We start from the raw sequence: 24,374 nt of genomic DNA on the forward strand, positions 1-24,374 counted from the left end.
GTATGCCGCTCCACAGAAAAGGGGTATGTGATGTACCACGTGTTTAGCGCACCTTGTGATTGGGTTACTATGCTTAATATTGCAGCCTTCATCCTTATTCACATGGAATATTGCAGCAATAATGCGTGGTACAAGCGCACAGTACATTGCCATCAGGTGCCAGAACATGTGATTATCATATTGACTTCGTGGTTTGAAGCCGGTCACCCACTACAAAGACAGGCACACACGCTATATACTGCGACTATTCCCTTAAGGCCCCGTAGTGGGTGCATAACAACTTCGAAAGGTTTCATGCACTAAGTGTTCGAAGTATCGGAAGTACGCTCTAGGAACAGGACATTAGGACATTGCTATCGCATTCAACTCTTGACGGTGAAACTTTTGAGCCCACTATTTTTGCCCCCCAGAAAGACACTATTCGCAGCGATGATGCCACAAGGAACATACAGAAATACTGTACGTGCGGAAATTCATCCATCCCCCAGTCATTTACTGAGTCGGACCTCAAGGCGCAGTCTGCGCCATACAGTAGCATAATAGAGGAGGTACTGCGATGACCTCCTCTCTCTCTTTCTCTCTCTCTCTGGCGAGGAACCCTGCGCACGCTTATGCTGGCAGGTGCCTGAATTCTAGACGATCTGAACTAAAGTACAAACAAAGTTTGCCAGCAAGATAGCTAATCACGTCTCTGCTCTCGCTGCCGTGTGTGAAAGTTGACTTGATGGGCAAGCTTGGAAATCAGCTTTAATCTTTTCTTGACAAAGAAAGGAAAAGCAAGATTACTGAAAGTTGGGCGAATTGTTGCTGTTTCATGGCTACTTTTTGCCCATTCACTTTAGGTGCTGTTTTTACGATCACAATCAACTAACCCGGATTACCGCCCTCGTGACACACACATACGCGGGCACGAAATAAATGTATTGCAGTTGCGGTTAGACAAAAAGGCCGTAATACGCCGAGACGAATGTCCAGTAATCCGATATTGCGCAAACTTTCTCCCGTATACCAGAATACTCGACACGCTGTACACCTCTGTTGATCAATGGTGGCAGGTGCCCCTCAATAGAGGACAGCCACGGACAGATGTAAGTGAAGTACGGAATACTTCAAAAGTACTTTCGTTAGTCGGGCACGCCAACAACGACAGAGATGGACAGCAGCTTCCCAACATTTCACGAGGATAGTAGATCAGCTTCTTGAGGACGACAAGGACGTGACGCGGGGGAGGAAGGGACGTCGGCGTCCTTGCGAGTCTAGCCACGCCGACGATGGATGTGGCGACGGTCCCATCGTTCCCGCACCGCAGCCATGAGCGCCCGCGCCTGCAGTTCAATCTCCACAGCGTCGTGCAGCTGTGCTGCACACACGAAGCAGGCCACAATCAGTGGACTGGCGCAGAGCATTGGTATCCACAGTGACCGGCTGTTGCCTTCCCAAGCGACGAAGAGGAAGTACTGGAAGGAGTTCGGATATATCTGCAATATATCGCAAAGCGGACTGAAATTAGGTTTTTTTTTCTTTTCTTTTTGGCGGCATAATCAAGTGATGTGTGGACACCGCAAGAGAAGGCTATTTGTGAACCAACTCGGACGAATGCATCCCGACTAGCACGGAGAGAGAAGAAACATAAAATAAAGAGCCGACTTACTTACAACCAGTTAAATGTGTCTCCTGTCTTCGTCGAAGTGGCGCTGCATTCGTCTAAGCATGTATACCAGTGGCGTAGCCAGGGGGTGGCACACCGAATCCGGCCCCCCCCCCCTAATTTTTTTCGCCATATCACACAGAACAAAATATGATCATATAGTTTCCCCGCTTCCCTAATAAATAAAGATTTCCCCCCACCCTATAAAAATATCTGCCTACGTCTTTGGTAAGTACCAACCACCCAAGCTAAAACATTATTCGAATAGCTTTGTGAAAATGAGTTTTACGATGGCTGTCGACCTGTCATTCGCGGTAATGCTCTCAAGTGCTTTAATGTGGGAGCACGATAGTTGTAGTAAATCAGCTAAAGTGGTTGCTAGGGCTAGTTCGTACGACATAGGGAGCCTTCATGTGCGCGCAGGCGGAGGCTCGCGCGCATGAAGAGAAACGTGAAAGAGGTCATGACGTGCGCGTGACGTAACATCCCCCCCCCCCCCTCCCCGTACCACCACTCCCTGTTTAGCTTAGCTTTTTAACGGTCTCACCGGGACGAGAGAAGAAAGTAATTGCAGCCTGCGCACAGATCTCCAATTCCGCTTTTACGTGATGGATTCTACAAGGGAAATCACTAGATTAGTCATCGCAGCTGTACAGGTAGACTATTTCGGTGAAAGCTGTGTTAGTGAAATGTCACAGTCGTTGAGTAAGAAGGAACTAGGCTACTTGCGCATGTGCTAAGAGCTGTCTTGATACAGGATACCCATAAGCGCGTTAAACTTTGTCGTAGAAAGTTTCCAGCCCTGTCATGTTGTCATGTTGTTGATTTTTCATATTTTTTTCGAGTTTTCTTCCAGGTGGTCACGTACCTGTCATGTGCAAAAATACGTATATTAGTCGGCTTGGTGATTGAAATGAACGTTGTTGTTGTCCGTAGCGCCAGTGTATGTGCGTGTGTGTATTTTCTTTTCTTCGACCTGGTCTTTTCCCGCTAACACCCAAGTAAGATTCTACAAGTAGTGGCGGTGGCCTATTAGTGAGGCCATCAAGAAATTCCATGGTTACTTGGTATTTCGTTGCAGGGCCCCATTAAGTAATGCACACATAATAAATTTGTCATTGTTATGATCAAAATTCAACAACAACAACAACAACAACAACAACAACAACAACAACAACAACAACAACAACAACAACAACAACAATAATAATAATAATAATAATAATAATAATAATAATAATAATAATAATAATAATAATAATAATAATAATAATAATAATAATAATAATAATAATAATAATAATAATAATAATAATATTAATAATAATAATAATAATTGTCGAGGTTTAACACCCCAAAACCATGACGTGGTTATGAGAGACGCCGTAGTGGAGGACTCAGGAAATTCCAGCCACACGGGGACCTTTACGTGCACGTAAATCTAAGAACACGGGCCTCAAGCGTTCTTGCGTTCATCAAAAATTCAGCTGCCACGGTCGCGATTCAATCCCGTGACCTGAGGGTCAGCAAATCGAGCACAAATGCCACTAAACCACCATGGCAGGTCGATGAAAATTCGTATGTTCGCTTTCACAAAAGGCTACGAGGATAATTCCAGCAGAATACATCTTGTAACAGACACAAAGCAGCCCATGCACGATTAAGCAGTCTGGCCAGTGGCGGCTTATACAAGATGGCGTTGTCTATACGGTGGCTAACCTCGGTTAAATGTAGGCTACTGCTTGCTACTGTTGGCGTATGTCGGTATAAACGTAGCCTATCCGCCGCTGTATTATAGCAACGCCGTCTTCCTTCACTGTGAGTTTACTGATGGTGTTGCGTACGTGTTTGAAGTAACTGACGTAATTGGGGTTCATAAGCAATCTCTATGACGACGATGAAACAATGTGGGTCGCGTGGCTTACGTAACAGCTCAAGGAGTGCGGCAGGAGGCAGCAGATGGCAAAGACGAAAGGGGCCGGAATCATCGACGCCTCCGCGAAGATGAAAAGCAAGAGGAGACGCAAGTTTCGGAACATCGCGCCCAGGATCCCAACAATGGCCATGATCAGGTTCATGGCCAGGAAACCATGGGCCCGCCATTTCAGACAGGGAAATACTTCGCCGGGCAGCAAAACGCGGCCACTGGCCGCTTGTTCGGACCACCAGTTTAGAGACGTCTCCTGCAATCGACACAAAAGAATGGTCTATCTGCACTCTTATGTGATTATTAAAGAGAAAAGAAGAGAAAAGTGAGCCCCGTAACTGTCTGCCTCAGAGTTCGACACCTCAACAGTAGCTCACGAGGGATGGGGGTGAAGGAGAAATTGAAAGGATAGGATTAAAAGGTAAAGAGATAGAGAGAGGAAGGAGAGAGCGAGGCGCAGAGACAGCGACACTGAGAAGTAAGGAGAATATAGGAAAGATGGACACGGTCACAGGAGTCCGAGGACCGGGCACCACTCAGCGAGAGCGCTTGTCGGCGGCAGGAGATGGCGTAGGGCGAACCAGTCGACTAGAACGGCGCTGTCGTCAGAGATCGCGGAGGCACAACTGGTCGGCACGAAATCCAGAGAGCAAATCCCTCTTGTGGGGCGGCGCGTGTTACTGCAGTACAGTGGAGTATTAACTGGTACTAGAGGGAATGGGGGGGGGGGGGCGCTTTCCTGTGGTGGCCTTTGTTTATGTACGATGGCGCTCAATATGAGTTACAACATGGTCGCCATGGCTGAAGGGGCCCCTGCTCACATCGTAACACCAGTAAACATGAAACTGGGTTTGTTGAAGTACCAGCAGTTGAAAGAGTGCTTATATGTAACCGATTGTTTTATATATCGGTGCCACTGTCCTGTGCTTGCATCGATTTGGCCACAAACAGCATGTTTCAATTCGTATGGAGTGCGATTACAGATCCATGGGTGCTGCGGCAGTATTTTGCCCTGGGCGGGGGGGGGGGGGGAGGGTTTGCAAAGCTTTGTTGCATTGCGAAGGGACGGTGGAAAGAGGAAACGCTGGTGCAGCGTGGAAGGGGGCGCATGGCAAGTGCCGGCTTATGGTGGAGTTCAATCCGGTGTGCGGCGTGACCACCCTTACTGCGCATGAGCAACAGCTGGTCCAATCACTGCCAGAATGCGATCACGCGCTACCGCATTCCGGCCAGTGTAAGGGGCTGGTTATAAAACGGTGTGGCCTCTCCCTCTTACACTCCCTCAGTAATCACGCGATGGCGTCGGGGAACGAGATTCTGCAGACGCGCGATGAACCCACGTGATCCCGCGTGGCATGCTCCAACAAGAGTTGGGGACGAGTAACAGCACCAGAAGCTACTGTGAATTCATGAAGTGATCCACTTGCAAAGACGCCTTAACATCGGGTCAGGTGCCCGCGATGAACGGAACTTTTAAGTCGACACATTCGCTGCTTCGCACGCTACTCAAGAATCTCTTTAGCGGGAGAGAATGTAACTTTCTTCACAACCCATCCCCTCGCCTATTTGTACCACATCTGTCTGTTCTTTCATAATACATGGCGCTGTTCAGTGGCGAGTAAACTGTAAGCTGCTGTGTATAGTGAGGGGCTTGGGGGGGGGGGGGGACGCTTATCTCAGCAACCGGTAAAAGAACGCGGCATATCTAACAGGTGGGAGGGGAGCTAAAGAAGAGATGGAAGCGCAGGCCGTCATGCAGAGACAAGAGCACCACAAAATACAGAGCGCAAGGCCCTCGAGGTATCTCTGCTCTGAATCACGAGCAATGATCTTCCCACCTTACCTCATCTCATCCTCTTTCAATCTTTTTCTCCCTCTATTTCCTTTGAAACAGAGCATGACACGTAGTTCCGCAAAAGGGAACGGAAAACGGTCCTTACCATAGCAATAGCCTCTCTCGTTTCGCATACAGGTGGGGCTGTTCATTCAGTTAATACTTGCTTTACGTTTTATTTAGCAGGCGTTGCTCGAGCAGTGACGTGTCATCAGCGACTCATCTAGGCTGGTGTCATATACAAGACACATTGGCCCGATTTCGACAATGCTCGTGGCAGCAGGTATGACGATCATTCACTCACCACCCGATATATGGCAACAGCAGAAGAAACGGCGATGACCAGTGACCCCAGGATCAGGCACATTTCGTAGAGCAAGCGGTAGAGCTCAGCATAGAGCAGCTCGGTCACATCATCTTGATCGTCGTCGCTGTCGTCTGATGCCTCAACGTCGCCGTCTTGTATCTCGGCGTCCACCTCCTCTTCCTGTCCCTGCAAAAAATTACCATTCGCAATCGCGCCAAGCGCCAACGCGCGCATTTCTTCATCGTCCACCGACGCCCCTTCGTCGGTGTCGTCTCGGATTGCAGCGTTTGGAGCTTTTCTCATTTCTTGCCAGGATTCGTTCACGGTAGCAATCGCTGCATCTGCAATGCCGAGCGTCGGCACCTGTTCATCATCTCTAAATGAGCCGGGGTTGTTCTCATTGGCCGCGTTTCGCATATCCGAATTAGCAATCGCGCCGGCGGCGTCCATTGCAGGAACAGGCATGTCGTCGACGTTGTCCTTATTGATACCTTGATGATGAATACTTGTTCTTATTCTTATTCACCTGATAATGATGATGCTGATGCTGTTGCTGCTGATGATACTTGTTATTCTGGCGCACACCCACAAAGGGGGATCGGCCAAGAACCGGGTGGCAGGATCTTTAACTAAAAGGTTTATGGTTTTACAGACGCAAAGTAATTTTGGACTGAAAAAATATATATAGAAAGAAAAGGCAAAAATCGAAATAGAAGTATATCTGAGCAAGGATCGATGCAGGCTATCAGATGTGATTTGAGACAGAGGTAATTGTAGGTCCATGACCAATATTGTATATAAAAAAGGCACACTATTGTCCGTTGGGCATACCCACAGTGGGGGATTGGCCAAGAATTTAGTGGTTTTATAAAATATTGTGCAGCTTTAGAATAATGAAGATTATATCTGTAGACACCACCTGAGATTGTTCTTGTTCACTTTCTTCTATGGCTCACACCCACTGTGGGGTATTGACCTAGAACTGAGTGGTCTTGTAAAGTTGTATAGAATTTTAGTATCATACAGGCTATAGAATAAAACATTATAAACGATGTATAAAATTGGGTGCTCACTTAGATGCTCCAAAATGATGCTTTTTTCATTAGCAATGCATATTAAATAAATCAACAGGTACGACGTTCCGCGCCTACGGTGGTTCTCCCCAGCCTACGACGTTGGACAATAGAGATCAACCCACGTCATATACCATGAGCTAACGCAGCACTTTTACTTAAGCAGGAGGGTATATCCCCCTCCTCACGGAAAACTACGCGAAGCCCTGGCGATAATGCTATAGACTTTTACAAATGGATGCATATCCAAATCTGGTCTTCTTCCATAAGCTACTTACACTACCAGCTCGTGCCCCCGTTTTGGAGAAGTAGCTCCAAAACGGGGGCACGAGCTGGTAGAGCTGGTAGAGCTGGATGGATGGATGGACGTCCGTCCATCCATCCATCCATCCATCTATCCATCCATCCATCCATCCATCCATCCATCCATCCATCCATCCATCCATCCATCCATCCATCCATCCATCCATCCATCCATCCATCCATCCATCCATCCATCGATCCATCCATCCATCCATCCATCCATCCATCCATCCATCCATCCATCCATCCATCCATCCATCCGTCCGTCCGTCCGTCCGTCCATCCATCCCCCTTAATGAAAAAATAAAAACAAATAAATAAAAATAAGAGTAACCCATGTGTCGACACAGAGGGATATTAATACAGATAAGCTAATCATTTGGTTTCATTGAGATAATTACGCACAACCATGCAAACTTTCGCAATGAAGAACCAAGAAGTGCCCAGATATAGAGGCAACAAAATGACTGGCTGGCCTTTCTTTCTTGCTTCTTAACACTGACTTATACAGACTACGAGGTATTGGCGATGAAGCCAGCGCTAGTAAATGTAAACACCAAACAAAGGCAAAGAGAGAGGAGCGAGGCTATAATCCAGCGTAGCTCATTGAATTTTTTTCTCATACATAAACTACATATTGCAATGCACACGTTCCCCGAATTTATTGCGAGATATACAAATGGTACAGTTCAAGACGCTTGTTTGTTTGTTTGTTTCCCTGGGATGATGGCTCATACCCACTCAGGGGGATTGGCCAAGAAAGTGTAGTGAAGTTTTTCTGTGATAATTTTAACTATGTGTAATGAATTTGTATTTAATATGACTAATGTAAGGAAAACCACTTAAAACGAGAGCAAACGAGAAAAAAAATAGGAAAGTCAAGTTGGGCAATTTTGAGGTTTCAGGTGTTATGATTACCACTCAGCTGCGTTTACTTCACTTTGCCCTGGGCAGTAATAAATGATCATTTTTTGATTAAAGATCACGAAGCTATACGCTTGGTTGCCTGAATATAATCGCAAATGGCATTGAAAGCATCCCGGTGGCAATGTCCCAAAACTGAGGCACCAAAGCTTAGCGCAGTTTCCACCGTCAATTTAACGCCTATTTTCAGAAATGGAATAACTAGTAACCTTTTTCGAAGTATAGCGTAGCGGCAACAATACAAAAAAAAATAATGTTCTAGTGATTCGATTTCTCTGCAGAATGCGCAGAGGGGTGATGTTGTCTGACCAGCTCTTTGTAGATACAGGTTTAGGGGGGGGGGGGGGAAGGACACGATATCGAAATTTAGTAATTAAAACTTCGAGCTTTCTGGACTGGCTCCAGTGGGGTCGCCATGAAAACTTGAGGTGGTTATATTCTGTCCATGTCGTTACTTTTTCTATCGTATGAGTGGAGATTGCTGATTTTCGATATCTTATTGCCGTAATATAGTCAACATCTGGCAGTATGGATAAAACTGGCCCATCAAGTGCGGCTCGTGCTAAGGAATCGGCCAATTCATTTAATTTTAATCCACAGTGTCCCGCAACCCCTAGTAACCTCAGGAGTCTCAACTGCGGGGGTACTAATGTTTTGAATGTGCTTAGAATTCGAGAGTTCTCTGAAGCTGTCAGAGCTGCACAAATTGAAAGCGAATATGTGAATATTTTGTTCGTCGTCGTGAACTTCTTCGTCGTCGGGGCCGTCTACACACAATACAACAAATTGGCCATTGGCCAGAGAAGGGGCAATAATAAAATAACACTATTTGGTTACCGGGGATGTCGTCCCTCTTACATTGTTCCCCTGGCTTGTGCTGATTGTGATTATGGATTCATTATGAATTGGTCCTAACTCACTGACAGTGGTTTCAACGCCTGGAAGGACGCTTCAGCCGCTGTTGACCATGATGATGACCACCGTCAGCGTCAATGGCACGAGTCGAGCCAAGACTAGGTTGATTCGTGATGTAGCCAGTTACATATAGAAAGCCCATAGACGTCTTAAAACACCCGTGCTCATTCCCGGGGCTCTTGGCCACCAGTGGCCGGTCCCGGGCTGGAGTCGGCCATGTCTGTGTGGGACATCGAAGTCGAGGAAGTCAGCGGCCCCTGGTACCCACTCGAGAGGGACGGAACTCCGACCGAGGACGCCGAGACAGACAGCGAGGACGACGAAAAACGGAGTTCTTCTCATAGCGCATCGGACGACGAGCGCAGCAGAAGTCGTGGTAGCGAGCGCTTCCGGCGGTCTTCGGCACCGGTGAACAAGCGAAGCGGCCTGCTGAAGCTCGCCCACGTGGTTGCGCCTGACTTCTCTCGCTGCGCATTCGAAGCCGTGGTGAGAGCCGAGAGGCACTATTTTAACATCCCGCGCCAGTGCGGATGAAGTGTATGCATACAAAAGCGCGTTTGTGCCTACGGAACGTACGGAAACTTGGAGGTTTATAAAGGAGGTTCAACTCAAATTAAAAGACGATGCGGCGAACCATTGAAAGGAAGATGTAAGGTGTACTTGAGTTACAAGAAGAGAGTAGAATGGGTGAAAGAGCAAACAGTTGTTAAAGACATCGAAATAAAGAAGAGGAAATGGCTGCGGTTTGGACATGTAATGAGTAGAAGAGGAAACCGCCGTTGTGTAGAAGTAACAGACTGGGTTGCAAGAAAAAGCAAGCTCACAAGGGTAAAACATTAAGGTAGACAGATGAGATTAGGAAGTTTGGTGATAAAATGTAGTCGTAAGGTGGATAGATGAGATTAAGAAGTTTGTCTTTATAATGTAGCCACAGAAAACACATTACCAAGTTGACTTGCGAAACGCGGGAGAGGCCTTGCCCTGCAATCGGGCCGCTGGTGCTGCTGCTGCTGATGATAATGAAGGCTATGATAGAGCGTCTATTCTGAAGCTTCTGTCTGGGCGTGGACACACTGGTGACAAAAGAGACATGTGCTGGTTATGATCAGTGATTAGTTACGTTCTGTGCGACCACAACTTAGCGTGGGAACAAAAGAGAGAAAGTATACGAACAAGAGGTGGGCACGCCAGAAAGAAATTTTGTTAATTTAATACTTCAGATGCCCACATTCATTAACACCTTGAATTAATGCACAGGCTCCGTTTAGCGAGTCAGACTTGTGCATCTGCTTTCCATTCACGGTCGGCGCCTCCATTCCTCGAACTCAGGAGCGTGGTTCCAAAAGCAACAAAATATAAGTACCCCGTGCCACACACAACTTTCGGCTTCCACCTAAATACATTTAATAATAATAAAGACTTCTAGAGCAATGAAAGCACCAAGACGTCACCAAATTTCAGTTCTTAATTCGATTGCCAACATCTATATCATTGAATCCGAAAGTAGTCAGAGTTGTTTTGCTATCTGTAGAGCCAGTGCGTAATTATTATTTTTTTCTTTTTCTTTGAACTCACTTAAGGTTTTAAGTTGGTGTACTCTTAGACCCATGGCGCTGCGAGGCAATGGGCGTTTGAGGGAAGGGGGGTCAACCTCGCTCCCTCCTCCGCTCGAAAATTTTCAATTTTCACTTACAGATACAATAAGGCACACGCACGAACATACATAAATGGTTTACCCCCCTCCCTCTGGACCCCTTTGCACATGCGAGATAGTCTTTTTTTATGAAGATGAAGCCGCATAAAGCTATTGCCGTTCATATACCTATGCGTTTACAAGGAAGTGGACCTCGACTATACCTGATAAAACGGGCGGAACACGTAGGTAGCTCAGTGTGATTATAAGAGCTAATATCGAGGCGAGTTGGCCTATACCGCGATTGTGTCGTCTGGCTTTTTTCTCGAGGCACCTGTTCACTCTGCGCTCGAGACGACCCCCTCATTAGTAACTCTGGTTCCTAAAGACGTTGATGCCGTAACCCCACATACACACACCCGACGTTATTCTAAGGAGGTCTCGTATAAAGCATGCTCTGAAGGTCTCCAATTACGTGAATTACGACCGAGCGTCGACCGCCGTGTGCAGTACGTCTACCTTCTGTCGCTGCTCGTGGATGGAACACCGAGCGAGCCCTCCGCCCTCCGACAGCTTCTGTACGGGGTCGACATTCCGGTGGCGATACTGTTCAGCGCCCACCTGTTCATCGCAACGGCCCGATTGGTGTCCTGGTCGGTCGCGAAGCTGAGGGCAGTCGAGGATGGCCTCGTCTCCACGGCTATCTTCCTACTCGTCCTGCTGCTCGCTGCGCTGCTGCTTACCGCCTGCAGCATTCAATTCGTACTGCTCACTCGGGGCGTCAAGGTGAGATGTCGAATCCTCTGCCACCATTCACACCCACACAGATGCAATGCGACATCGGGACACGACACAGCGGCACGCGCGGTGAGGACGAATCAGCGAGCACTGTAATCTCTGATTTGATATATGGAGTTTAACGTCCCAAAACCACCATATGATTATGAGAGACGCCGTAGTGTAGGATTCCGGAAATTTCGACCACCTGGGGTTCTTTAACGTGCACCCAAACCTGAGAACACGGGGGCGCTATATTCTCATCTAGCCTCCAGAGCTTATAGGTATCCGTATACACCTCTCACGCAAAATACTTCCTCGCTGTCGCTTGAGCATTCGAAATGGCAGCAGAGTGTACAAGCGCGAACCATTGAACTGGTTAGTGCGACCTTTCAAAGATGACGGGGGGGGGGGGGATGTCAGACGATTACGATACCAACAAGAGCGAATTTTGAGCGCCGCTGTTAAGGTGCTTTGTTCTAAACATTTTGGTGGTGTGGGTCGTTCGTTGCTGGATCTTCAAAACGTGCGACGGCATGACAGAGAGCTATATAACATACCTAACCAACAACCAACATCCTCTGTCGATGACTGAGCGAGAAGACGTATAAGTGATGTCACTCGCTTGACATCTCGGTGCGTCGAAGGCCAGGTGTGAGAGACTGGACGTCCTTTGTGTGGCTGTTCGATTTCAAGTCGCGGATGGATTCATGACCTGCCTTTATCGCCAGTGTGAAAGAGCACTCTGAAAGCTAGCTGCTTTATGGGTTATTAGTTGACAAGTAGGGTGCACAAGCAATCGTGACCTGACAGCTTGTGTACGTGTTGTAAAACGAAGCACTCTTTGTGTATATCTCCCGGTTGTTTTGAGTGTGCTGCTGCTGTTACACCCGGGCACACACCTCCATTCATACAGGCACTTTCAGCGGTCACTTCTGGTTTTTTCAATCGCACTTTGATCGTTCTTAATTTTCCTCTAAAGGGGCCCTAAAGAACAAAACAATTTTAACAACAAAAACAACAGTAAGTGAAGTGCATGCAACAAGTAAAGTGCAATTGAACAATCCCGAAAAGAACACTTATACAGTGACACCAAAATAAAAGTGGAGACGCCACCTTGAGATTGCCGCACCAAAAAAACCATGCCATCATAGATTTTGGAGGCGCCTACTGGGTTCCACGTAGCTTAATTCTAATAAATAAAAATGAAGCACACTGTCATCTGTGGCTGCCACAAAGCTAGCATACGAAGTTTCAAAAAATTTCATCGAGCAAATATTGCGAAAATACTAAAAATACATTTTGAAGTTTTTGACGTCATGTGCGAAGATTTCGGCGCAAAATTTAAAAGTGAAGCTCGGACCTTGATTTGATTGATATGTGGGGTTTAACGTCCCAAAACCGCCATATGTTTATGAGAGACGCCATAGTGGAGGGCTCCGGAAATTTCGACCACCTGGGGGCGGACCTTGATTTTCTCTGCTAGTAATGAATGACCCCGTGATAGCAAAACACATGACATAAAAGTTTTCAGAGTGTTGTTTGTCAATCTAAACCAAGTCATTGCTTTTTTTAGTGTCTCTTTAAGTATAAGACAAACTATGGCGTACTTGTGGAAAACGCGTTGTATCTAGCACAATCCGTATGGCGATATCCTTTATACAGGCAACTCGAGAACATCTTTGCTGTCGGCGTCGCCGTCATGTTTCGTATAAAGCCCCAATGAATATCGTTGTCCCGCACGTCGTATGTTCTACGTGTGAGTGAAAGCGCACTCATGCTGGCCACGAACGCAGAGACGAAATGAAATGGCTGTCTGCGTCACGTGAATGGCGCGTCAAGACAGCAGCCGGAAGTGAGCCCGCGTGCGTACGGCCGGAAATAGATACTTTGATCCACAGGGTGTGGTCGCCCGCGCCACCGTATCCTGAGAGGGAATCAGCAGACGGCTTATAGATTTGTGCGTTTTATGCTCTCATCGTGAAGTTTGTGTTGAACCCATAGACAGATCTAAGGCCTCCTCAATCGCTCTGCAGCGGCCGTGTTCCTGAGGATCTTAACTGCTGGCCTAACATCGTATAATACTTGAATTAGCTGCTATCATATTGATTGTTTTATCAATGCGGCAAAACTGTGACCTTCTTTTTTTCCCCTCGATGCTTTCTTTTCTCGCAGGAGTTGCTCGTGCGCTTGGCAATGACGGCGTGGCTTTCGACCTACGACAGTTGCTTCAAGTACCTCGTCTGCCTGCCGCGCAGACGGGACCCAGAAGACTGCATGCTTCCCGCCTGGTGCCAAGCGTCCGGTAGCAACAGCACGAACAGTAACACACTCGACGCCTTAGTGTACGATATGATCGCCTCGTCAAGTCAAGGTCAACTGATCCAGGTGCGATCACGTTTCGTAGTGCCAGTTTCGTAAACGGAGCGCCAGCCAGTGTATAGAGATAAGGGATTGTCTATTGTGACTGGAACTGAGGGAACGAACCACTCTAAAGCTTCGCAGCCAAGATTCTCAGGGAAACGCCTTGTGAAGCCACCAATTTCCCCCCCTTTCTGTCTTCGAAAGCCGGCCTGACGCGTGGCTATGACCACATAATCCAGCGTGCCATTCATTCTCTTCATATGTCATTCAACGCGTACTACCTGTCTGGGCAAATAACTTCTCTGTGGATGAAGTATGCTTACGCACTTCGAAAACATGCTTTATCCACGGAGGCCACATCCGGGATCTCCCATTGTTCTTTTGCGTGACGGAAGACGGTCGGCGCGTTTGTTCTCCCCTTGAGCCACGATCGTCGGCTGCATTATCATGCTCTCACTCGCACGTAGGCCATACGACGAGTGGGGCGACACGAGCGCCTCTGTATTATACGGAACCTGACGCCAGAGCTATGCCAAAAGTGCACCGGGTGTGCCCGTATAATTACTACATTGCAAAACACACAGGGTTCCGTCTGATTTTGCGTCAGAAGACTCGAAGGCTAGCCTCTTCTCAATCGATGTAACGATCCTTCCCCGATCCCCTCAAGAGCTTTCTGCTTCTTAACTGTTCTTTACTGCCTCTGAGATAGCAGACATTGCAAGCTTTCTGCACCTCTTATAATTTTCCACAGCCTTCATGATCTGCCCACCCTTGGCCAAACAATGGTGTCCTTTGATGACGCGATCGTATGACGGCACAAAATTGAGTGGTCTGTGATTTTGTGGTGACGTCGTATGCTGACGTCATCACGCGATAATCCTTATGCCTCACTGGGGTTGACACCAACGGTCAACATTCGCATTCGATGAGGCGTCCAAAGCTTTCGCCTAAGCCAATGACGCCGATGCTTTTCCTTTCTCTCTTTCTATCTCAGATGATCCAGGAGCTACAGGGGCAGTTCCTGGAGCCCTTCGTTCGCCTCTACGCGTTCGCCACGTGCGCCTGGGCGTTCTCTCTTGGTGGCGCCGCGTGGGCGGCCGTCCAGATGCTGATGTCGATGTACAGCGGCGTCGTCAACGCCTGGCACATCTTCGCGCACCACAGGCGACGCCAGCTGAACGGGATAGTCGCTCGCATGGACGCCCTCTGCACAGCGGCGGCGCTGCGATCGATCGTGCACGGAAAGGCGACGCCGGCTGAGCCCATCGTCATACGCGCTCTCTCACCCCCCTCCCGCTGTTTGCTGGGAAAATGAAATGATTGACACGTCACTGAGCAACGATTTATTCTAGCGGCATGAATACCTAGTGGAATAAAAAAAAATTATGCCCTGCGAGCACAATAGTGACACTTCATAGTTTTATGCCTAGTTCACACTGAAACATCCGCTTTCTACAGCGACCGAAATTCCCCTGCCGCCGAAACGCAGCGTCGTTCGCACTGGACGCGCCCCGCGCCGCCGAAGAATATGCCATCTACCACGGGGCGAACGCGGGATGGATGCGCTGTCACCCGGTTGTTGTCGCGGCTCGCAAACGCTACTACGCTATCCGGTGGTGTATACTTCGACGATTCTCGTACCCAAGAAGCAAGAAAGCTCAGTACTGCTTACTTTGCTGGCAATTGGCTGTCTTGTAATGCACGAAGAGCAGAAAAAACACCGACGCCAGCGGCGTTGGTGGGTTAGTTTTGCTCTGCAACACCGCAACAAGCTCGGTCACGCCAACAGCAAGCTCGGTCACCTCTTTCACGAAATACAGAGGAGAAGTAGACACAGAGTAGGTTAAACTCCCGTTGGTTTCAACATTCAGTTACGTGCACTGCGGCATAAGAAGTGAGAAGGCCCTGACCGCCATTTTTCAAAATTCCTTCACTAGCGCTCCTATTGGTCCGTGGGGACCGATTCGGCGGCAGACGCCGCAAAAATTTGGTCCGAGAGCGATCGGCGCGGAGAGGGCCCTTTCGGCGGATCTCGCCACCACCGAACCGGATTCGGAGCACTTTCGGCGGCCGGAATGCTCAGTGTGAACGCGGCCTTAGGGCGAAATCATAGAGCATGGGTTCTCAAACTAGGTTGCGCAGATCCTAGGGGTTGCTGGAAGGACATCTTATGGTTTCGCGAGCGGCCAGAAAGAGTGCAAGCCGCTCTCGTTTTACCCCCATTTGAAACTTATTTATTTAGTGATACGAGCAATATTGCATGTCCATTTGTACGGAACGAAGCCATCGCTCGCGGCATCCGCGCATAGGCTGTCTGCGGGTAGCGAGAGACCTACTTGGGAGCATCATCACTGAAGACTTGTCGTCTCGTGCGCGCCATGAAACTTGCCCGATTTGCGGACCTGTGGTCAGAGCGCGCAGAGCGCTGATAATTCATGCTATAGTGACCGTTCGAATCAATCAGATAAACAATGGTTCCGAGTCAGACGACATAACGGCGCTCTCTTCATGGCTCATGGCCCGTCGGTGGTCACGTGACAGAGTTTTCATACATGGTGTTTTGTCAGTGCTATATCTCAGTTTTGAAATCAAGAAGCTCAACGAGAACTGATAAACGTAAGGAGCACCGCGTCCTGCCGGCTGTGGGCTACACGAGCATTCAGGCTTAGCTCTAGGACCGTAGTATCGATCGACGGCCGTTTGGGTGTGCCACTACGTACAGGCCTCTGTTGTCCAGCGCTTCGTTGTCCAGGATCTTCGCAGCGGACGGCGCATTGCAACTACCACGATGACTGACCAGGCTACTCAATGTCAACAAGATCCGTCAGCCCGGCAACCGATCGTTGTGGTGCAACCTCGTGACCCAGGCCCATTCAACGGCACAAGTGGCATACACGTCGATGACTGGCTGGTTCTATATAAGTGCGTCAGCAGCAGCAACCATTGAGATCCGACGCTTATGTTGGCGAACATCATCTTCTACTTGCATGGAACGGCAAAACTCTGGTACGAGACACATCAAGAAGAGTTGACTAGCTGGGACGTCTGTAAGCAGAAATTGCGCTATCTATTTGGGAAACCCATCGGACGTCAAGTGGCCGCAAAGAAAGAGCTTGCGACTCGTGCCCAGACATCCACAGAGTCGTACATCACGTACATCCAGGACGTGTTGGCTTTGTGCCGCAAGGTCGACAAGGACATGCTCGACGAGGGCAAAGTCGGACACATCCTGAAAGGAATTGCCGATGACGCCTTCAATTTTCTCCTGTGCAAGGACTGCTCGACGGTGGAGTCGGTCATCGAAACATGTCGTCGCTTCGAACAGGCAAGAAGTAGGCGCATAGTTCACCGATTTGACCACCTTCCCAACATGGCAGCTACCTCCTCTTGCGGATATTTGCCCACACTACATCAACCACCAGCGCCGGAAAACGTCACCAGAATAGTCCGTCGGGAACTCGAGGCTATGGCACCCGCTATGTCTAGCGTCAGTGCGCCAGGACGTAACCTCGATGCTGTTTCAATAATACAGGCCGTGGTTCGCCAAGAGATCGCGAATATGGGCATTTCGCCACCTCATCAAAATGCCCCTGCTACTTTCAGCTCGGTTACAGTCGTTGCGGCTGCCACTCCGAACCGAACGTTCGCGCCACGACGAAACCCAGCTGAATGGCGCACTCATGATGATCGGCCCATATGTTTCACGTGCGATCGGATAGGACACATCGCTCGCCATTGCCGCAGCCGTTGGACCTCATCACCTCGACCGAGCTTCTATGATTGGGGGCCTCACTCTGAACGTGCACCTTATGCCCCGTCCTACCGTGCTGAGAGAGGTGCAGAGCATAATCCAGAACGTCGGACCAGCCGCTCGCCATCGCCCGTGCGTCGTCAGTCCCGCTCGCCCCAACCCCGCCGTTCTCGGTCTCCCTACGACCGTCGCTCGGAAAACTAGCCGGTGCAGCCCCCGGAGGTGACGCTGCATACACGACTCGGATTGCAAATCCTCTGATTACTCCCGACCAGCGGTGCAACCTTCTTACAATTCTCGTTGATGGTTTACCTGTAACTGCTCTTATTGATACCGGTGCACAAATATCTGTGATGAGCTCAGACCTCCGCCGCCGCCTCCAAAAAGTTCTGACGCCTGCGATTGCACCTACCGTTCGTACAGTGGATGGGAGTACTCCTGCTGTGCTTGGAATGTGTACTGCGCGATTAACGATTTCTGAGCATCAAACTTCAGTTCTGTTCGCTGTACTGGAAAATTGCCCTCATGACCTCATCCTTGGACTCGACTTTCTGACTTCACACGCTGCGCTCATTGACTGTTCCAAAGGTCTTCTTCGGCTCGAACTACCATCCTTCTCAGAGACCGTCTCTACTGGCCCACCTCGTCTACGCTCTGTCGATTTCCTCAGACTTCCGCCGCAAGCCGCAGTCCAAGTCCAACTCTCACCATATCCTCCAGTACCCTATGGTGATTATGTTGCTGCCCCAATTTCTGATGTGGTCATGACACGTAATGTTGCACTCCCCAACATGGTGGTTACGGTTAAGGACAACCAAACTTCACTTCCCGTCCTCAATTTTGGCTTCTCAGCGCAAGTTATTCCTCGCGGCATGTCACTTGCGCATCTGACACCACTAGTCGACTACACAGTTTCCACCCTAACCACCGATTCGCAACCCGATTTTTCATCAACGTCGCTCTCATCACGTTCCTATTCCGACCTTTTCAAGCCAATGCTATCTGACAAGCTCACCTCTGAACAAGCCTCTGCTTTCTGCCATGTGCTTGCTTCTTATCAGGACATCTTTGACTTCGGCGACCGTAATTTGGGCCAGACATCTGTGGTAACCCATCGCATCGACACCGGTGACGCTCGACCGATTCGCCGACGACCCTACCGTGTGTCAGCCCAGGAGCGTGCTAGTATACAGTGAGAAGTCGATAAAATTCTTCATAAGGGCATAATCGAACCCTCATCTAGTCCCTGGTCCTCACCCGTTGTACTTGTTAAAAAGAAGGACAATAGCTGGAGATTCTGTGTTGATTACCGCCACGTCAACCATATTACCAAGAAAGATGTCTATCCCCTACCGCGCATAGATGATGCACTCGAATGCTTGCACGGTGCCAAATATTTCTCTTCAATAGATCTTCGCTCAGGCTACTGGCAGATCGCTGTGGACGACAAAGACAGAGAGAAGACGGCCTTCGTGACTCCTGATGGACTTTATCAGTTCAAGATGATGCTTTTTGGATTATGCAGTGCCCCCGCGACTTTTGAGCGCATGATGGACTCTCTCCTTCGAGGCATGAAGTGGACCATCTGTCTCTGCAATCTTGATGATGTTATTGTTTTTTCGACTACTTTTGACGACCATCTTACCCGTCTGTACACAGTGCTTAATGTTTTCCGACGTGCCAACTTGCAACTTAACTCGTCCAAATGCCGCTTTCGGCAACGCCAAACTTGCGTACTCGGCCATCTTGTTAATGCTGCGGGCGTTCAACCAAATCCTGCAAAAGTCCGAGCAGTTCGCGACTTCCCCACACCCCGCTCAGCCAAGGACGTCCGAAGTTTTCTGGGACTGTGCTCCTATTTCCGTCGTTTTGTCGAGAAGTTTGCTGGAGTAGCCCGTCCTCTAACCTGCCTCTTCAAAACGGATGTCGCATTCACCTGGGGCCAACAGCAAGCAAACGCCTTCTCGTCGCTCGTTGACATTCTCACCAATCCACCAGTCCTAGCACACTTCCACCCATCTGCCGCCACGGAGCTTCGTACTGACGCCAGTGGCCACGGCACAGGCGCAGTGCTGGCGCAGTGGCAACAAGGCATGCACCGCGTCGTCGCGTATGCAAGCCGACTGTTGTTGCGCTCGAAACAAAATTATTCCATCACAGAACGCGAGTGCTTAGCTCTCGTCTGGGCCATTGCGAAATTCCGACCGTACCTGTATGACCGACCATTCTCAGTTATTACGGACCACCATGCGCTTTGCTGGCTCTCCTCACTGAAGGACCCTACGGGACGCCTTGGTCGCTGGGCGCTGCGCTTACAAGAGTACACTTTTTCCGTATCCTATAAATCCGGACAACTTCACAAGGATGCCGACTGCTTGTTCCGTTACCCAGTCGATCCCCCTGACACGATGGAAGATGGACAAGAGGCCCTCGTTATTTCAGTTACCGACTTCACCGACATAGCTGCTGAACAACGCCGTGACCCCTCTTTGCGTGCTATTATCAACGATCTGCACTCTCCCCACCCTGAACACTCCTTACAACTGTTCATTCTTCACAACGACATCTTGCACCGCTACAACGCCCACCCTGATGGTGCTGAGCTTTTACTCGTTCCTGTATATCTTCGCTCAGACGTTTTGGCCCAGCTCCATGATGCCCCCTCCGCTGGACACCTAGGGGTGTCACACGCGTATGACCGTATTCGCCGCCGATTCTTTTGGCCTGGCCTCTACCGTTCTGTGCGACAGTACGTTGCGGCATGCGACCTCTGCCAGCGCCGCAAGACACCTGCTCTGGGACCTGCTGGTACCCTCCAGCCCATTGAAGTACCAGATGAGCCATTTTTCCGAGTCGGCCTCGATCTTCTAGGACCTTTTCCCGTGTCGGCCACCGGTAATAAGTGGATTGCTATTGCTACCGACTACGCAAAGCGGTATGCCGTTACACGCGCCCTCTCCACCAGCTGCGCTACTGATGTAGCCGATTTCCTTCTTCATGACATCATTCTGCGTCATGGTGCTCCTCGTCAGTTGAACACCAACCGCGGCAGCTGTTTTCTATCTAAAGTAGTCGACGAGCTCCTGCGATCCTGCTCTACCCACCACAAGTTCACTACAGCGTACCATCCGCAAACCAACGGCCTCACGGAACGCCTCAACCGCACTCTGACGAATATGTTAGCGATGTACGTCTCCAAGGATCACAAAGATTGGGACATCTACTTACATTTCGTTACCTTCGCATACAACAGTTCACGTCATGATACAGCTGGATTTTCACCTTTTTACCTATTGTTTGGTTATGACCCGCCTTTGCCCATGGACACCATGCTCCAATCTGACGCCCCTCATCGACTGCTTATGCTCATGATGCCCTGGCTCGAGCTGACATCGCCCGCCAAGCAGCCCGAGATTGTTTATGTGCCTCGCAGCTTAACCAAAAGAGTGCTTACGATCGCCGGCACCGTAACGTACAGTACTCTCCGGGGTCCCTCGTCTTGCTATGGTTACCATCACGTCGTGTTGGTCCCTGCGAAAAACTGATGTCCCGTTACGTTGGCCCCTACCGCGTCATACGCAACATCACCAGCGTGACCTATGAGATAGCTCCTCTCCATACCACGTCAGTACCAGCTTCAGTCCCGACCGATATAGTGCACGTCTCACGGCTTAAGCTATATTACTCACGCCTCGAGAATTGATCGCACCGGGACGGTGCTTCTGCCGCCGGCGGGTAATGTAACGGGCTAAGTACATGCCTGAGGATGACGACGACGAAGTGCTGAACGTGAACGTGCTCGGACTGCAGCAGCGCTGTACGCATTTGCTCGCCAGTATATTCGCCAGTACCCATTTGCTCGCCAGTGTATACTTTATTCCCCGTAACATCATCACGTGATTGCTGAGAGAGTATGAGGGGAAAGGCCACAGCTGGCACCATTCCAGGGCACGGACGGATGGACGCGAGTATAAGGCAACGGTTTATTTTATAAATAAAAGCAGGTTGTCATCCATTTAGAGCTTGCTGCCGTTCGTCACGATTGTTGGTGTTTAGCCGGACCACGGAGCCAGGCCGAAGGTGCCAGGAGCAGCGTATGCTGGAATAGGAGCTGACGCCGATTTCACCGCCGCAGGGACACTGACAGGTCTAGCGTTGAAGACCACGCCAGCGCTGGCGCCAGGTGCTGTTCCCGGCTCGTTGGTGTCCACAGTGGCACGGAAGCCATTGGCGTCAGCCACATACGACACGCGGCGGTAGATGCCGTTGGCGTCGCGGTAGCCGTACGTCCCGGTCTTCACGTTGTTGGCGTCGCCCTGTTCCTTGTGGTAGGACTGCGTGCCGAACTCGTCCACGTTGTCGTAGCCAAAGCTGTATGGCTGCGGTGGCTGTGAGTGGATGGATGTGCGTGTCAGTGGGCACATCGTAAACCAATGTTGGCTTGCACTGATGTCACTGAGACCAACACTGTGTTGGTGCTCCACATAGCACAAATAAGGTTTAGACGTCGCATGTTATATTGCTTGCAACTTCTTTTCTGATTGACGCGTAGAGACCAATAAAGTTATGACCACAAATACTGAAAAAAGGTTAAATGTGATATGACTGCGCAGACTTAACGTCATCAACGCTACCGTGTTTGCGAACCAGTATAGCTACGAAGCGGTGACTGTGAAGTACCGGTTCATTTGATCTCAGCAACTGGAATATTATTTTGCAGATATACGTACTTTTCTTGCAATATGTTAAAGGTATTCTACGTATCGGTCCCGAGGGCTGAAATAGTTTTGAGTTTCAAGAACTAAAGAAATTTTAGATATTGTAACGATGAAGCGAAACTAATACATTAGCAGAACTTTCGTAGATAATGACAAGAATGCGACCACCTTAGGTAGGCCCAGTGTAGCTTTTTGCAAAACTACACTGCGCTACACAGAGCATTCCCGACAGGAACGTGGCCACTGCCTGGTTTTCAAGAAAGGAAATGTGAGCAAGTCAGATGTTGATTATTGTTGTGTAGCAGAACGACTCTCCGAATGCTAAATTTTTTGATAGAGTGATAACGCAGTACTATACGAACAAAACGTAGTTTGAAAACGCGTTATCCCGCAACAGAGGGAAATCCGGTGCCATAGTTGATACGCACGGAGACTGGCTCGACAGAATAGATGCCTGGTGTGGCGGCTGCCGCTGCGAGTGGTCCACGAAAGCCACCGAAGAAGCGCCCTTGCGGCCCAAATGGCCCCTCAGCGAGGACCACCGGGATAAGGGTAGCGGCAAGGATCTGCAAAAGTGCACGCGAAAAATAATAAATTATCGTATGAGATGCAGCATCCGGTTTTCAAAAGAAAGAGTGTGCAAAACAACTGCCCTCGCAGTTAAAAGTGTAAATCAGAAACCCGAAACTTAACATTGGATGCATTCGTTGTTAAAAGACGTCTGCATTGTCGTTGTTTACATCAAGTCCACACCCCAAATGCGACTGTCGCGGCCATCATTGAAACTGCACGCTAGGACTTAGGACTTGGAAGCGGGATACGAAAACCAGGGAATAAACCATGCGGCTGAACTTAAAACTGAAACCGACCTCGTCTAAACCGATTCATTCGGCTGCTCTTTCGTGTCTTCTGTATGTTGATGAAAGCTTGTCTTGTGACAAGAATGCCGAATCTTCTGTATAAGGTATATTTTAAGTACGTGCACCCCTCAGCGCTCCTAATAACTGTTGAGGAGCGGAAATGACTGTAAATATTCGTACATAGTTTTTTTTCACGACGAGATGAGCCTATATTTTAAAACTGCCCACTTTTCAACAATCGCAAACTAACAATCAAATAATGAAGAGACAAGTAAACAGATGATGTGGTATATTATAGTTTTGTGCTCAGCTCGTGCACGAGGCTGGAAGCTCACGTACAGTTGGAATGGAAACACGTGATATATACTGTAGACACCGTTCTCCCCCCCCTCCCCCCCCCCCCCAAAAAAAAACGCCCAAAAAGCAGCAGTGCTACTTGTATAATATGTTTTCACATTAAGGAGCCTGCTGTGAGACGCACGCTCATGCACAGCCAAGCTCTACATACCAGTTTTCTCGAAGGCAATATACATACCTTGGCAATCATCATTGTTTGGTTACGTTAGTGCTGTTCGACTATCTTGTACGCCCTGCTAGCCTTCACTTAGGAGCACAAGAAAGTTGAAAGGGGGTGCGACTGTCCAGAGAACGCGCTCGGCGTTTTATACTGCCCAGAACGCCACCTTCTGTCACGTGGTTTCCCTTTCCCCCTCTTCTCGTTCTCATTCCACGAGAACTACGAAGGCCACGCTAGAATTTTGCTCTTGAAGTCGGCAGACAGCGACGTTTTGCTCGCCAAGGGCCGTCGTCGTGTCGCATGGCTACGATTTCCGACACACAATGACACGCCACGCATGCACGCTTAACTAACTCGCTTTCAACGGTTACGCTGTCGCTCGGAAGTGCGTTGCGCGATTCTCGTTGTTTAATTCTGCTTTTTGCATTCATGCCGTTTTGCGTTGTTTTCCTTTCTGGCGCATGAAGACGCAACGAACCGAAAGGACAGCGGTGGAGGTTGGGACGTTTGCTCTAGTGCAACTTCAAATCGTTAAGAAAAACTCGCAGAGTCTTTTACGCATTCTATTTCTTTTTGACCTCCGCTCATGACACATAACCATTGAAGAGGATTGGCTGAGTAGAAGGTAAAGTCTTCGCATAATTACAGTACTATAGTATTGTTAGGTCCAACAGCTAATATTGTGATTAGTTGGTGATTTGAAGCACCAATTAATGTTATGCGCCTCGAGTTTAGCTGGCTATCATTTTAGACGCAGTGAGAACATCCCTGTGGCTGTACCGCAAAGAAGTGGCCGCGAACGAAAGAAGAACATGTTCCGATA

At 49.0% G+C, this 24,374-nt stretch overlaps 3 protein-coding genes across 3 annotated transcripts; 1 reads left to right on the plus strand and 2 right to left on the minus strand.

Annotated features, from left to right (window-relative positions):
- Positions 1-850: 850 nt before the first annotated feature.
- Positions 851-6,176, minus strand: LOC142765090 (uncharacterized). The gene is made up of 2 exons (XM_075865656.1): positions 5,714-6,176; positions 851-1,478 (listed from the first exon to the last, which is right to left on the minus strand). Exons 1-2 carry the CDS (start codon positions 6,164-6,166, stop codon positions 1,257-1,259), a joined length of 675 nt encoding a protein of 224 aa, XP_075721771.1. The 5' UTR covers positions 6,167-6,176; the 3' UTR covers positions 851-1,256.
- A 2,882-nt stretch (positions 6,177-9,058) lies between these two features.
- LOC142765091 (uncharacterized) lies at positions 9,059-15,093 on the plus strand. The gene is made up of 4 exons (XM_075865657.1): positions 9,059-9,417; positions 11,075-11,350; positions 13,517-13,729; positions 14,700-15,093. Exons 1-4 carry the CDS (start codon positions 9,148-9,150, stop codon positions 15,018-15,020), a joined length of 1,080 nt encoding a protein of 359 aa, XP_075721772.1. The 5' UTR covers positions 9,059-9,147; the 3' UTR covers positions 15,021-15,093.
- A 6,332-nt stretch (positions 15,094-21,425) lies between these two features.
- Positions 21,426-23,670, minus strand: LOC119168193 (cuticle protein 10.9). Its single transcript, XM_037419596.2, has 3 exons — positions 23,570-23,670; positions 22,603-22,740; positions 21,426-21,844 (listed from the first exon to the last, which is right to left on the minus strand). The coding sequence occupies exons 1-3, from the start codon at positions 23,582-23,584 to the stop codon at positions 21,509-21,511; spliced, it is 489 nt and encodes a 162-aa protein (XP_037275493.1). The 5' UTR covers positions 23,585-23,670; the 3' UTR covers positions 21,426-21,508.
- Positions 23,671-24,374: the final 704 nt, after the last annotated feature.

The sequence above is a fragment of the Rhipicephalus microplus genome, chromosome 6 (assembly GCF_043290135.1).
Source record: "Rhipicephalus microplus isolate Deutch F79 chromosome 6, USDA_Rmic, whole genome shotgun sequence".
In the NCBI taxonomy this organism is placed as follows: domain Eukaryota; kingdom Metazoa; phylum Arthropoda; class Arachnida; order Ixodida; family Ixodidae; genus Rhipicephalus; species Rhipicephalus microplus.